The 14,457-nt window shown below is 35.5% G+C and overlaps 1 protein-coding gene across 11 annotated transcripts in view; it reads left to right on the top strand.

Annotated features, from left to right (window-relative positions):
- The window catches only part of RNF111 (ring finger protein 111), an 86,040-nt gene extending 71,693 nt beyond the window's left edge, over positions 1-14,347 (top strand). For 6 of the 11 annotated variants that reach the window (XM_036842695.1, XM_036842690.1, XM_036842692.1 and 3 more), the window contains 7 exons: positions 514-862; positions 2,530-2,682; positions 4,012-4,138; positions 7,679-7,771; positions 9,419-9,514; positions 10,543-10,670; positions 12,692-14,310. In XM_036842695.1, coding sequence (XP_036698590.1) covers positions 514-862; positions 2,530-2,682; positions 4,012-4,138; positions 7,679-7,771; positions 9,419-9,514; positions 10,543-10,670; positions 12,692-12,809 — 1,064 coding nt within the window. In that variant the 3' untranslated portion in view covers positions 12,810-14,310. Of the gene's footprint in view, positions 1-513; positions 863-2,529; positions 2,683-3,257; positions 3,613-4,011; positions 4,139-7,678; positions 7,772-9,418; positions 9,515-10,542; positions 10,671-12,691 lie in introns of those variants that run through there. The other 5 variants (XM_036842699.1, XM_036842697.1, XM_036842700.1 and 2 more) reach the window with 5 other exon arrangements.
- Positions 14,348-14,457: the final 110 nt, after the last annotated feature.

Below are 14,457 nucleotides of genomic sequence, written 5' to 3'. Positions count from 1 at the left end.
TAATTAATTATGTAAACTTTGGGAAGGGTGTTTTGTCAACCAGTATCTGAATTTAAATTATTCTCTCAGACTCAGAACTGCTTATAGGAATTTATGCTACAGAAACTCTCTGTGAGCAGTGTGTGTGTGTGTGTGTGCACGTGCACGTGCATGCGTGTACACACTCGTGTACATGCATGTATGAAAGAGCACAAGGGGAATCATACAGATGTTTATTGCAGCTTTGGATTGCTTCCAGTTTTTATCAGTGGCGATTTCTTCAATAAATTTTGGTGCATTCCTATAGTGGAATTCTCTGAAGCTGTGAATGAAGTAAAGCTATATATATTGACATGAGAAGATACCTATGATTACTCAAAGAAGAAAGCAAGATGCCAAACAGGACTAAGCAGACTCAAGCATTGATAAAGTATTCATAAAAATTAAATATGTGCTAATATGTCTGTAAAATATAATAGGAATGTATTATGCCAATATGTGCTCAACTCTATGGTGCCTGTGCTTTTCTTACAGATGCTTCTTTGACAAGACCACTTCATCATCAAACCTCTGCCTGCCCCCACTCTCACGGAAACCCTCCTCCTCAGACTCAGCCTCCGCCTCAAGTGGATTATGTTATCCCTCATCCTGTACATGCTTTCCATTCTCAAATATCTTCTCATGCAACATCTCACCCCGTGGCACCTCCACCTCCAACGCATTTAGCCAGTACCGCTGCACCAGTCCCTCAGCATCTTCCTCCCACACACCAGCCAATTTCACACCATATTCCAGCCACAGCACCTACAGCACAGAGACTGCATCCTCATGAAGTGATGCAGAGGATGGAAGTTCAAAGAAGGAGAATGATGCAGCATCCAACGTATGTTTTATGTTTTTAAAAGAATAATCACATCTTATTCTTTCGCCTTCTATTTCCATTGGTCTTTAAACCTGTAAAGTCTTTAGAAGTGATGTAGCTATCCTCAATTAATAGTGATGTAACTTAATCCTCAATTCACTGGGAAATTAATTCTTTACTAACCAGAATGTTCCTCCGTCTTATCCTGAGTTGTAGGTGCTGACAAAAAAAATCTGTATCAGGTTATTTAATAAAATCAAAGCCCTTTCAGGATATAACCCAAGGTCATTTATTTTTGCAAACTAATCTCTTGTTTGTTTCTTCAGTAGTCCATACTAAAGATTAATGTTAAAATTGGTGATCCTGAGTAACAAGATGTAAAGTTATTAAAGATTGAATTTGATTTATTTTATGTTACCAACCAGAGGGAAGAAGGGTATTAGTAGAAGTTTTCAACAGCTGACATTGAAAAACTAGTCTTACTAACTTAGTTTATTTATAAATTTAAATATTAAGATATTCCCCAAACATTATGAAAAGACTATAATTGAACTTTTTGTTTTCTTTGGAAAATTCAGGATCTGATAGTCTAATTTAGGGCAGCGTACTTTGTTGGTCTAATTCTGCCTGCCTGTTTTGGTAAATAAAGGTTTGCCTGAAAACAGCTGCACTTGTTCATCTATGTATTGTCTGTAGCTTCTTTCACACTACAGAAACTGTGTTGAGTAGTTGCAACAGAGACCTTGTAGCCTGTAGAGCAAACAAGATTAACTATTTGGCCCTTCCAGAATGTTTGCAAAACTCTTGATCTAATCAATAATCGGTAACTTCTTTCTTTAGTTATATAATTTAAGGTTATAGTCAGAATCTCCGGCTGTTTCTGCCATTCTAATATAGTGACCCTTTATATAGAAAGTTGCCAATTTTCATATTCATATCTTCCAGTATCTAGAAAATTAAGATTAAACATGCAAAATCTGTAAATGTGTTTGGAACTAATAGTAAGAATTAGACTATAAAAAATGAATCCCTGGAACTGTTTTTTCTTAAGTGCCATTTGTTTAGAACTTTATGACCGTTTGCATTTGTAAATTTGACAGACTTTAGACTAGAAAGAGAAAATATAATAAGCTGGGATGACAAATAAAGTGTGAATGGAGGTAATGTCAGTGCCCTGGATGTGTTGACATGTATTTGCGTGTGTTTGAAAAAAATGCACAAGGTTAAAATTTTTTTCTTAGAAGTTTTATCCATTAAAATGGATGAATGTTATTACAGTATAAAGGTGAAGCAAAATAAAATAGTTTCCATTTTTCTGCTTTATATGTTTATATAAAATAACTTTTTTGTGCCTGTAGCATATGCTGGAGTATTAATTTTTAAAATTTTATTTTCATTTAGTTCCTATTATTCTATTTTAAATATTTGCTGTAAAGCAGTTATGCAAGATAATGTTAAAACTGCCTTTTTCCTTGGGTGATACTCGGATTGGAGGCATTGTAATAAATGAGCAGTGAGAATTTGTGGGATTATGGTTTCTTGATTTATTATTAATCATTAAATTATTTTATATTACGTTTTTATAATTTATAGAATTAATTTCAAGACTAATCTGTAGCTGTTTATAATGTTAATATGATATTATTTTTTCTACACTAAGAAATAACCAATTATTCAATTATTTCCAGTGGTCTTTTTGTGTTCTGTGTTTCCAGGCGGGCACATGAACGCCCCCCACCCCATCCACATAGGATGCACCCAAACTATGGTCATGGGCATCATATTCATGTGCCTCAGACTATGTCCTCACATCCTCGACAGGCTCCAGAGAGATCTGCCTGGTCAGTATCTTGTTTATTTCAAAGCTATGCTCAGTTTCTCCTGGTGGAAACCTGGAAGAGATACTTTGTAGTGGAATGCTTAGAGAAGGGTAGTGTGGAGAAACTGAATTCCAGTTTATCTGTGAAGCACTGTCTCTGGGTGAGTCCTAAGAGACCTGGAGAGGAAAGAGTAGCAGCTTGAGTTCTGGGGCAGGGAGCGTGTCAAACAGGAGTAGAGCTTTTTTGTTGTTGTTGTTTTTCAGGGATCTACCGTCAAAAGTTAACTCCCTAAACTTTTCATAACTTCTTTATCCACCACCCCCCACCTTTGTACTCACATTTGCTGTACCACCCTTAACCCCTGCTGTTGACAGGGGAAATCCAGCCAGCATCCTCTAGGCTTGTGTTCTTTCCTAGAGAAATGGAAGCAGATTTGCAGTAATTTTCTTTCTGGATCTGTTGTCTGTAGGCAGTCATTGAGATCTTGATCCACAGTGACTTTTGAGACAAAACATAAAATGAGCATAAGTAAATGAAGATTTGGCATTTACCAAATTTTACTCTTTCTAAAGTTTTGTTTACCCTTGCTTTATAAGGTAATTGTCCTTGATGCCAACAATCCAGAGGCACTGTCCAACAAACGGAAGACCTGGGAGCACATTCATATAAACCAAAAAAGTAACCTCTATTCTATACGCTCCTCAAGAAGAATCAGACTTTTAGATTGGAAGGAACCTCAGGGGCCATCCGTTATATTTCCTTCCTTTGTGAGATATGAAACTGAATACAAATGCGTTGCTCCTCATGCTCACAAAATTGGATCTTCTAATTTTAACTCCTAAAATGAATTTGAAATTATTAGTTATATCCTTTGGGCTAAATTATCTTTTTTTCTCAGCTAAGTAAGATAAGAATCTTCAGATTACTTTTAAAAATGTAAACATAGGGCTTCCCTGGTGGCGCAGTGCTTGAGAATCTGCCTGCCAATGCAGGGGACACGGGTTCGAGCCCTGGTCCGGGAAGATCCCACATGCCGCGGAGCAACTAGGCCCGTGAGCCACAAGTACTGAGCCTGCGCGTGTGGAGCCTGTGCTCCGCAACAAGAGAGGCTGCGATAGTGAGAGGCCCGCGCACCGCGATGAAGCGTGGCCCCCGCTTGCCGCAACTGGAGAAAGCCCTCGCACAGAAATGAAGACCCAACACAGCCATAAATAAATAAATAAATAAATAAATAAATAAATAAATAAATAAAAACAAAAAACAAAAATGTAAACATAATCCCCCATTTCTGTTGATAATAAAGACACTGTAAGGATGTCTAAAATTTAAACTGTTCTCCTCTTTTGTCAGGGAACTGGGAATTGAAGCTGGAGTGACTGCAGCTACTTATACACCTGGAGCATTGCATCCTCACTTGGCCCATTACCATGCACCACCTCGACTTCATCACTTGCAATTAGGAGCTCTTCCTTTAATGGTAAAATAGGAACATTTCAAAATTCTGACATAGTTGCCTTCAAAAACTATTCTTCCTTTTCTAAATTAAATATTTTATTGGAAATATTTTTAATGTATTAGTTGTTAATAGGCGTTTCAGTAGAAGTTAAGAATTATTATTATTAGATTGAAACTGTGCCATAAGAAGGTATTAGATATATTAAAACATGTGTTTGTATTTGCATTGTAAAATATACTCTTCGCAATGTAAAAAATGACAAATTTTTTTCTTTTGTATGAAGATGACAATCTTGATCCACTCTCCCTAGGACATGTGATTTATTTTGTTGTAAGTGGTAATGGGTCTGTTCTTATGCATTCATACTTTATTTTCTGATCTGCAGAAGGACTGTATTAATTCTCTGTATCTGATTTGAACAGATTCAGATTTTGTCGATCCATTTTGAGTTCTAAAGAACAAATTCCACAAAAATTGAGTTTGCTCTTCACATAGTACATATATTGTGTGGTACAGAGAAGTGAGTAGTTTTGTCTTGTAGGGGTAGAGGCACTGCAGAGAAGGTTGCCAAGACACTTTATTATACATGCAACTTCTAAGCAGGCTTTGGAAGAATTGAGAATGGTACTCTTACAGTGGCTACAGCATGTAAAGAGCTTTCAAATAGCATAAGCACAAGGAAATCCAAGTAAGTTGGTATTTCTAGATCTTAGGGGTGAGGGTCATTCAGCAATGAAATATCTGCACTGCTAAGAAACTAGGACTCAGGAACCATTGAAAGGGGAATGTCTTGATCATATTTATGTTGTTAGAGTTATTTAATCAGGTTGTAGTTAAATAGACCATCTCTTTAGTTGTGTGTAAAATAGATTTCATGGTAGGAGAAGGATACTGGTTAGGACATTATAGTAGAAGAGATAAAAGTTGGTGAATGCCTGAACAAGGGCAGTGGTAGTTGACATAAAAATGATGGGATACATTTGAGTAATATTTAGGATGACTCCCAGATTTCTAGCTTTGGTTATTAGGTATATGGTGTTGCCATTCACTAAGTTGGAGAATATTAGATGAGGGTTTAGGGAAGGGGTTAGGTGAGTTAGGTTTTGGACATATTGAATCTGAGATAATATGTGTATCAAGGTGGGATGTCCAGTAGGAAGTTAGGTTTATGGTCTGGGTCTCCAAACAATAAACTGGTATCTGAGTTAAAGATGGGTTGTGATCTGTCAATGTACAATATGTGTCACATATCTGTCATATTACATGAATCCATGGAAGAGGATTAGATTTCCAGGAAAATCTAATCTAATCTAATTTGTCAGACTGACAAGAGATTGAAAAAAACCTTGGAGAATAATAATACTATATTTAAATGATAATACTGTACTTCAAACAAAGAATTCCAAGAATTGGCTAGAGAAGTTGAGGAGAAACAAAGTTAGAATTATGTCAAAATAATATGGTCAGTAGCGTTTCATCACAAAAAAGTAAAGTTTGAAAAATGTTGAATGCATTTGGCATGGGAGTAGTTATTGGCGGCTTTTGTCAGAGTGATTTCAGTAGTGGTGAGGGATGGAGATGGGGTGCCTCTTAGATTACAGTAAGGAAGGTTAAAAAATGTGGAGACTGTGAATATAAACTACTTGCTTTATAAACTTGGCTGTGAAGGGAAAGTGGGAAATAGGGTTGGCATTTGTTCCAGAATTAGAGAGGTAATTTAGGTTTGGAGAAACTTGAAGGTAATTTTAGGTTTAAGACAGAACAACATTAACATTAGGAAGGACTTGTTTGAAGATGTCGAGGAAAGGGGTGGGTAGCAGTTAATTAAGGATGACCCAGGGTCGGGAATAGGAGGAGAGGGGAGCAGGTGATAGAGCTTACCTTTGAGTAGGAGAAAGAGGAAGCTTATCCCTAAAAGCTAGAGAAAGGAGGCTAGGGAGGGTTACAGGAGAAGTGCAGGTTTAAGTAATTTGGAAGGCAGGAGTTCCTTTCTGATTCTTTTCATTTTCCTTGGAGATGTGTAGGAAGTTATCTGCTTAAAGCTGGGTACTATTGATCTTGATTATGAGGAAAATTGCAGATATTTAAATACTAGGCTATTTGAAGGGTAAAAGTTATTGCTTATTTTAAATTCTTTTCCATGTGTGAATTGTCCTTTAAAGCTGTAAAACCTGCTAGAAGTATGTTGTGATTCAGCGAAGCTGATTAAAAAATAATTTTGGAGATTTATTTATAAAAATGGAAGAATGGTGCTCTGTCTCAGTATCTCCGTTTCCTAACACTACGGTCAACTCTCGTTATTCATGGTAGTTATGTTGTGTAGATTTGCTGTGAACGCTGACTAAGCAGATATTGAACTATTGGTGTGGCCAAAAAGTTCGTTCGGGGTTTTCTGTAACATCGTATGGAAAAACCCAAACGAACTTTTTGGCCAACCCAATATTATTCCTAAGGGTAAATACAGCCCTAGGTTATTGCAAGCTTCTAGTCACAACAACCAATCAATGCATCACCTTGTTTTAATGTGTTTTTCTGTTTAGAGACACCTTATTTGACATATACTGTTGATTCATTAATATTGATCTCATGGCCAACAACACCATAACTCATGCCTGAATGAAGCTTATCTACACATATTTTCTGCATAAAGCACATCACAACCTTCTTGCACTTAGGAACACTAGCCAGCAATTAAGCATTTTGTTTGGGAGCCATTTTAAACAATAAAATGATCTATAAATAGCACAAAAATGTGACAAACATCGCACTAGGTAGATTGCAAAAAAGACACTTGTTTACAGTGTAAGAGCTGCAACAACTAGGCAGGGTCTTCTTCCTCAGCTGGGAACACGTATTGGGCAACTCAGATTTTTTGCTGCTCTGTGCAGGTCCATGAATGACTGTGAGAGCATGACTATTGATTTTGGAGTTACAAATAAATTCTCTCAAGTAGGTGAGTTCACAAAAAAGAAATCCATGAATAATGAGGATTGACTATGCCTAACAAAAAAATTAGAAAACACTGTTAAAACTTTCACTAACAGAGCCAAACCAAAAAAGGAGCCAAGGGTACCTTTGGCTATTTGGGAGTTAGAGGAAAGGAAGTAAAACTTTTATGTTGAAGTTAAGTTTTGTTGGAAAATTTTGTGCATTTCTGTTTCTTAATACTGTTCAATAAAGCTCTCTGAAATTGATCAGATCTTATAAAATTTTAGCCTTTATACGTTTAGGCTACTAAGAACATCATTCTTAGGTTTGAGTATTTTCTACTTAGGATTCTTTGTGCAAAATAAATCAAGTAGAAGAGAATTGTTATCTCATGGAACTGCTGTTTCCTTTTTTTTTTTTTTCCTTCTGATGACGGTTTGAGTTATTATAAAAGAGATCATTTTTGAAGAGGAACCTGTTAACAGAATGCTTTTTTGGAGCTATATATACTTATTGACGTTGATTTTTGTGAGAAGCTGGATGGAGAGAATTGAGTGTCTGAATTATTCAATGGTAGCAGCAAAACTTGAGCCTATTCTTAATTGATTTAGCCTATCTCTTCTACTAAAATAGGTTCCTGACATGGCAGGCTATCCTCACATTCGTTACATTTCATCAGGCTTGGATGGAACATCATTCAGAGGTCCTTTCAGGGGCAATTTTGAGGTATGTAATAAAATTAATGAAGATACTTGCCACAGTATCCGTAATGCAGAGAGAGAATATATGTAATATTAATATTTACAACTGTATAGGATTGCTGCAGTGGCTGGGGATCAGAAAGCAGTAAAATACCTGAATTTCTGATATTGCTTCTAGGGATTATTATAGAAAGGTTTATAAGTGATATTAATTTTAGTGTCAGAAGTTACCCAAGTATTTGAAGAAGAGTAAATGAAAATATCTAATACAGAAGAATGTAGAAATTTATTGAGTTAATATAAATATCAGATAAAGAACCATAGTATTAAATGTGGGAGAAAAACCTTAATGCTTTTTTTTTTTTTTTAAAGGGAATAGTTTGATTTATTTATTTTTATTTTTGGTTGCATTGAGTCTTCGTTTCTGTGCGAGGGCTTTCTCTAGTTGCGGCAAGTGGGGGCCACTCTTCATCGCGGTACGCGGGCCTCTTGCTATCGCGGCCTCTCTTGTTGCGGAGCGCAGGCTCAGTAATTGTGGCTCACGGGCCTAGTTGCTCTGTGGCATGTGGGAACTTCACAAACCAGGGCTTGAACCCGTGTCCCCTGCATTGGCAGGCAGATTCTCAACCCCTGTGCCACCAGGGAAGCCCAGTGCTTTTTTTTTTTAAATAAATGCAGTAGACTTACGTGCTTTATTGAACCCATGTGATGTTTGTAGTACATTAGAATTGAGCGGTAACATTTTTTATATAAATCTACCCTTTGCAATATATCTGGGAAATCAGTACTATCATTTTTGGACCAATTCATTGTTTTCGATAGCTCTGATATTCTACTGTGTGGATGAATATAACTTAACCATTCTCCTAGAAAGTCATTTAGGTTTTTCTAATATTTTCCTACTGCAATCGATGCCTAATGCTTTTTGACTAAGCTTAATTTTTAGAGAAGCATTGCTGTAGAAAAATAAACCTAAGTAATTCAGTTTTTCGCTAAATATCTTCTTGTGTGAATTTTCAGGAAGAACAAGTCATTTGAATATGATGTAAAGTTTTTTGTTTTTTTTTTTAATTTATTTATTTTTGGCTGCATTGGGTCTTTGTTGCGGCGCGCGGGCTTTCTCTAGTTGCGGCGAGCGGGGGCTACTCTTCGTTGCGGAGCACGGGCTGTAGGGCACACGGGCTTCAGTAGTTGCGGCACACAGGCTTAGTTGCTCCGCGGCATGTGGGATCTTCCCGGACCAGGGCTCGAACCCCTGTCCCCTGCATTGGCAGGCGGATTCTTAACCACTGCACCACCAGGGAAGTCCCTGACGTAAAGTTTTGTTTCTTCATGTCAGTTTGGAAGTTGGAGTCATTGGGACTTAGAACTGTTGTTTGACTTGTTTCCCTATTTTACTACAGTGATTTCATCTTTTACATGCATGCATACATGCTTACTGACGTACATAGTACCATGTGGTAGTCTGCAAGGATAACTTTGCCATACCACTTCAGTTGGCTGAGAAAAGAATTATAAACAGTCATTTGCCTTACCGTATATATGGCTTTTTGAATACTCTATTTACATTGCAGGTTTATAAATATGGAACTTTATTGCTTTTACAGTATTGACAGTGCTGTTCAAGGAATAATCATCCTGACTTTTAATACTAGTTATTCTTCACCTTCAGGAACTTATTCATTTGGAAGAAAGACTAGGAAATGTCAATCGTGGAGCATCCCAGGGGACAATTGAAAGATGTACATATCCACATAAATACAAAAAAGTAAGAATTTATTCTATGAAACATCTACATTATTATTGAAATGCATAACATTTAATATTATGGACTTCCTTTGAGTTTGTGGAGTCTAGCAACTACATTTTTTATTATTAAAACAATACATGCATATGGTTAAAAAAATTGAAAGTATGAAAATATATACTCCGAAGTCTGTTACCCTACTGATCCTAGTTTTCCTTCCCAGAAGAAAAATCATGCTTAAAGATTTCTTAGGTATTCTTCCACATATTTTTAATAATATGCATATGTATATATTTTTCTTTCACTTTTAAAAATAAAGGGGATAATATACACGCATTTTTGCACATTTTCTTTTCATTCTATATCAGCACCTACAGATGATCCATATTCTTTTTAATCGCTTATACAGAATTCCATCACACAGTAGTACCATAATTTAACTAGTCAGTTATTTTGATGGACATTTAATTGACCTACATTTCTTACATTCTACCCTTATATTCCTTATGTAGTATTACATCTAGAAGTTATGGACTAGGCATGTTAAATAAATTTCTTTCAACAGACGACAATGTTCTTTGCTATAGAGACTAATAAAGTGTGAAATTTCTGTTCATTGTATTTTTCATCCTTTTTCTAAGAGTATTAATGAGGTATAACCATTAAAGTCCTTTCAACTGTTTAAGCTAAATACTATAATTAGCATTAATTTTTTGAATGTTATTTGAAATATTCATTAGTAAAATAAAGTTTATTTGGCTGTGCTCATGATAGGACAAAAATAGTACCTAGTATTCTAATTGTGGATTGAAAACGATAAATTTGAAACTAATGAATTTCTGTTACTTTTCATTTTGCTTTTGATGCTGATTATTTAAGGGTCTTACAAGAACACTTAGTTGATGATAGTCACTTAATTCATCCTTTAATTCATGACAGTTTTACCTGGGAAATAAGTTGTGGGTGAATGTGTGGTTTTGTTTTGTTTTGTTTTTCAAATAAACACAGACTTTACTCAGTTGTTCAATAATGTCATCTCTACTAATAAGGTAACAACTGATTGGTTCTCACAGAGGAAACTGCACTGCAAACAAGATGGGGAAGAAGGGACTGAGGAAGACACAGAGGAAAAATGTACTATCTGTTTGTCTATTTTAGAGGAAGGTGAAGATGTGAGGTAACTAGACACTAATTATCTAAAATCCATTGTCAAAACTGTACAAGATTTTATTTGAAAGTAGACCAGAACCCAAATAAAGATTACTCCTGGCATACCCTGTTACCAGTCTCTGACATGTAGAATTGCCTTCTTATAATGAATGAAAGAATAAAAAAGATTAAAGTCTCTGTATTAACAGCAAAGGGGTGTGGATGGGAAATATACTACCTGTTTTGGGGCCACACCAAGACTTGGCCAGGGAAATTTTGTGGTCAAAATTGTCTTCTTTAAATCTTCCAGGAAGGAGAATTTGAGAGGTGAGAGGCTTTGGAGACCAAGACAGATATATTAATGTATTCTCCAGAGCTTAACGAGGGGGATCCATATTAGCTCCATGCAGTTTGTTTTACAGCATCTTTTATAAAGTAATCTTGTTCTAAAATTTCCTCTCAGTTTGTAGACTGTTTTCTTCTTGCAACTGTGTGATTTAGGAAATGCTATTATGCTAACCAAATATTAATTTTAGACTTCTCTTTTTATAATCTCTTAAGTTAATTGTTTTGTTCCTATTCTGTTTTTTTCTAATGTAACATAATCCCATATGAAACAAGTTCTATAACATATATAAAAACTGTATAGTAGTTTTGTTGCCCTAGTTTATACGGAAAACTTTATCGTATTTCTTCAGTTGGCTAGGAGAGAGAAAAAATGTTATAAAAAGTTGTCTACTATACCACATATAAGGTTATTTGAACACTGTATTTCCAGTGAAGATTTATAAATATGGATGATAATTGTTTTTACAATATTGACAATACTGTGCAAGGAATAATTGGAACACCTCTTTTTAGCTATTTTTACAAAATATTAGGAAGTCTGAAATGTATGACAACTCTTAACGGGGGTGGAAGTTGAAATGGACACTTAAGTCAGTAACTTTTATCCTACTGTTACACTTAGATTTAACATTACCCAGTTATTGCATGGGTAATATTTATTACCATAATATTATTTCTTTATTTCTCAATTTCTAATTGGTAGTGTAGTGTACTAAAGTAAACATCTCTTTTTAACCTACTTTTAAAAGAGTAGCATAGAATTAAGTGGATATAACATGAAAACAATATTATTAACCTTTAATCAATCAGGTACTTAAATTTAATGTGTAAAGATCCTGTAGACAGAAAATAATATTGCATATTAAGACATTCCTTAATCAGTATGATATGGCTGCTGTATATTTACAACATAAGTTCTAAGGTTTTTGTTTTTTTTTTTTTAATTTTACTTATTTATTTATGGCTGTGTTGGGTCTTCGTTTCTGTGCGAGGGCTCTCTCTAGTTGTGGCAAGTGGGGGCCACTCTTCATCGCGGTGCGCGGGCCCCTCACCATCGCGGCCTCTCCTGTTGCGGAGCACAGGCTCCAGACTCACAGGCTCAGCAATTGTGGCTCACGGGCCCAGTTGCTCCCAGTTGCTCCGCGGCATGTGGGATCCTCCCACACCAGGGCTCGAACCCGTGTCCCCTGCATTGGCAGGCAGACTCTCAACCACTGTGCCACCAGGGAAGCCCCAGTTCTAAGGTTTTTGAGAGAGAATTAAATGAGATTTTTTTGAAAGTGCTTCACAAAACAATGATTTGATATTAAAAAATGTACTTACAATATTATGTTACAGGAAACATATTGCCAACTCCAGTGCATTGGCAGCTCATGTAGAGAAGTGAAGCTGGAATAATTGCTAATGTAATTGTTGTTAAAATTCTTGAGATTTTACATAATTTGATTCCATACCTGTGACAGTTAATTATCTTGGTCATTTATACATTATATTGCCCAGAGTATTAATTTAATGTAGGTGTAACTCTTGAGTACAGAGGGGTGTTTTTTGGAGGGGTGTTCTTTTTTTAACAGAAGAGAAAAATGTTTAGTAACTTCAGAACATTACTGAATTATTACATGTATCATTTGTTTAAAAATAAATGCCACTACGCTTGTGATAAAATTAATTTTTGCTTTTTGTTTTGTTTGCCTATAATAGACGCCTTCCCTGTATGCACCTTTTCCACCAAGTGTGTGTTGACCAGTGGTTGATTACCAATAAGAAGTGCCCCATATGCAGAGTGGACATTGAGGCCCAGCTGCCAAGTGAAAGTTGACACCATGTTTCAGAACTCTTACCCTCCCTCTCATTCCCACCCTCCTGGTACTGCAGTCTACCAAAGATGGCATGACTTACCTGCGCAGATTTGGAAGCCGTGAACTTAGAGTGCTGGCTCTGCTATATGGTACAACTAATGCTAGACCTACAGTTTATGTATACAGTTGATTTTGATGTATTTATAAAAGCTTTTTTTTTCTAGATTTGACATTTTTCCTATATCATTTTACTGTATTTTTGCATGGTTCCTTGTATTGCATTTCTTTGCACATATTATGGGCTTGTGACCCTAAACTTGCAGGCAAGATTAGCTGCTTTAGTAAGTAGAATTTCGTGGTCTTTTTGTTTTTTACATAGTACCAGGTCTTGAGAATTATGAATTTTTTTTTTATCCATTACTAACGTTTAATTTAATCAATCATGTACTTTAGTTTAATGTATAAAGATCCTCTAGAAAATGATAATATTGTGTATTAAGACATTCCTTAATTAGGACAAAATGGCTGCTGTATATTTACAATATGGAGTTCTGAGTTAAATACCATTCTTGATACTGGGAACAGAATACAAACCATTTTCAATCAGATGCAGGTGGTATTCACATCACCAGAGTGATCAATAGAAATTTTCTTGGTGTATCCTTTTGCTTTCAGCACAATGCAGATAGAGTTGAATATTGATATCATACATTTAGACTGCTGTTCTGATTGTATTTATCTTTTTCCTACATCGATTAGAATTTTATTTCCCAGATTCAATTTTTGCTGCTGTGAAACAGCTCTGATGAACACTAAATAGTAATTTCAATTAGCTGGATTGTACATACTTGCAGATTTAACAAAATTTTAGGGAAATTGGAGAAGACATGTAGAATTTTGTTCAGTCTTCTGCTAAGCACGTATATTAAAGATATCTGCTTACATTGATTTTTGTAAACACATTTAGTCAGGATTTAGAATTGCAATCATCGGCAGGTATCTGTGCATTCATAGAACTTCTAAAGGTCCCAGGATCACTTTTAAAGGGATTTTTATTAGTTTAAAGATAAATAAAGTCAGCTGAATCTACATGTCTCTTGTTTTATTTCTCTTTAAACTTGAAAACAGTAAATCTGCAGATACTGTGAGGCACAAATTATACTGTCAACCTACTGTTGCTCTGGTTTTAGACTCCCACTTCATACATTACCAAGAGTCGATCACTGATTTAAAAATTTTAATTTCTATAGTTAAGATTTACTGCATAATATAGAATATTAAAGTTAAGTTAATGTACTAACATTTCTCCTTTGGAGAAAGTTTTAATCCACTTAAGGATGTGTATTATCAAGATACTTTCATATACAGGATAGCCTAATTTTATTTGTCTAAATATGCTTAATATGCCCGAGATTGCAAATGCATCAGTCAGTAACATCACTGTCTGTATGTGGAAGACATGTTCCCATGGATCATATGTGAAGATGTCGATAAGCTTGCATTAAGCCACCTGCTTTGTAAGTGGATTGATTAATAAATAACTTATATTTCTATTGTCTTTGTGTTTCATAATTCATTTTTATAAAACTGTTTACACTGAACATCTTGGAATTCAAAACAGTGATCTCACTCAAGTTGACATTTGCATAATTTGATGTTTGTATTCAT

The sequence above is a fragment of the Balaenoptera musculus genome, chromosome 2, assembly GCF_009873245.2.
Source record: "Balaenoptera musculus isolate JJ_BM4_2016_0621 chromosome 2, mBalMus1.pri.v3, whole genome shotgun sequence".
Lineage (NCBI taxonomy): Eukaryota > Metazoa > Chordata > Mammalia > Artiodactyla > Balaenopteridae > Balaenoptera > Balaenoptera musculus.
Note: the sequence above shows the minus strand (reverse complement) of the source record. Positions and strands in the feature narration are given on the sequence as shown.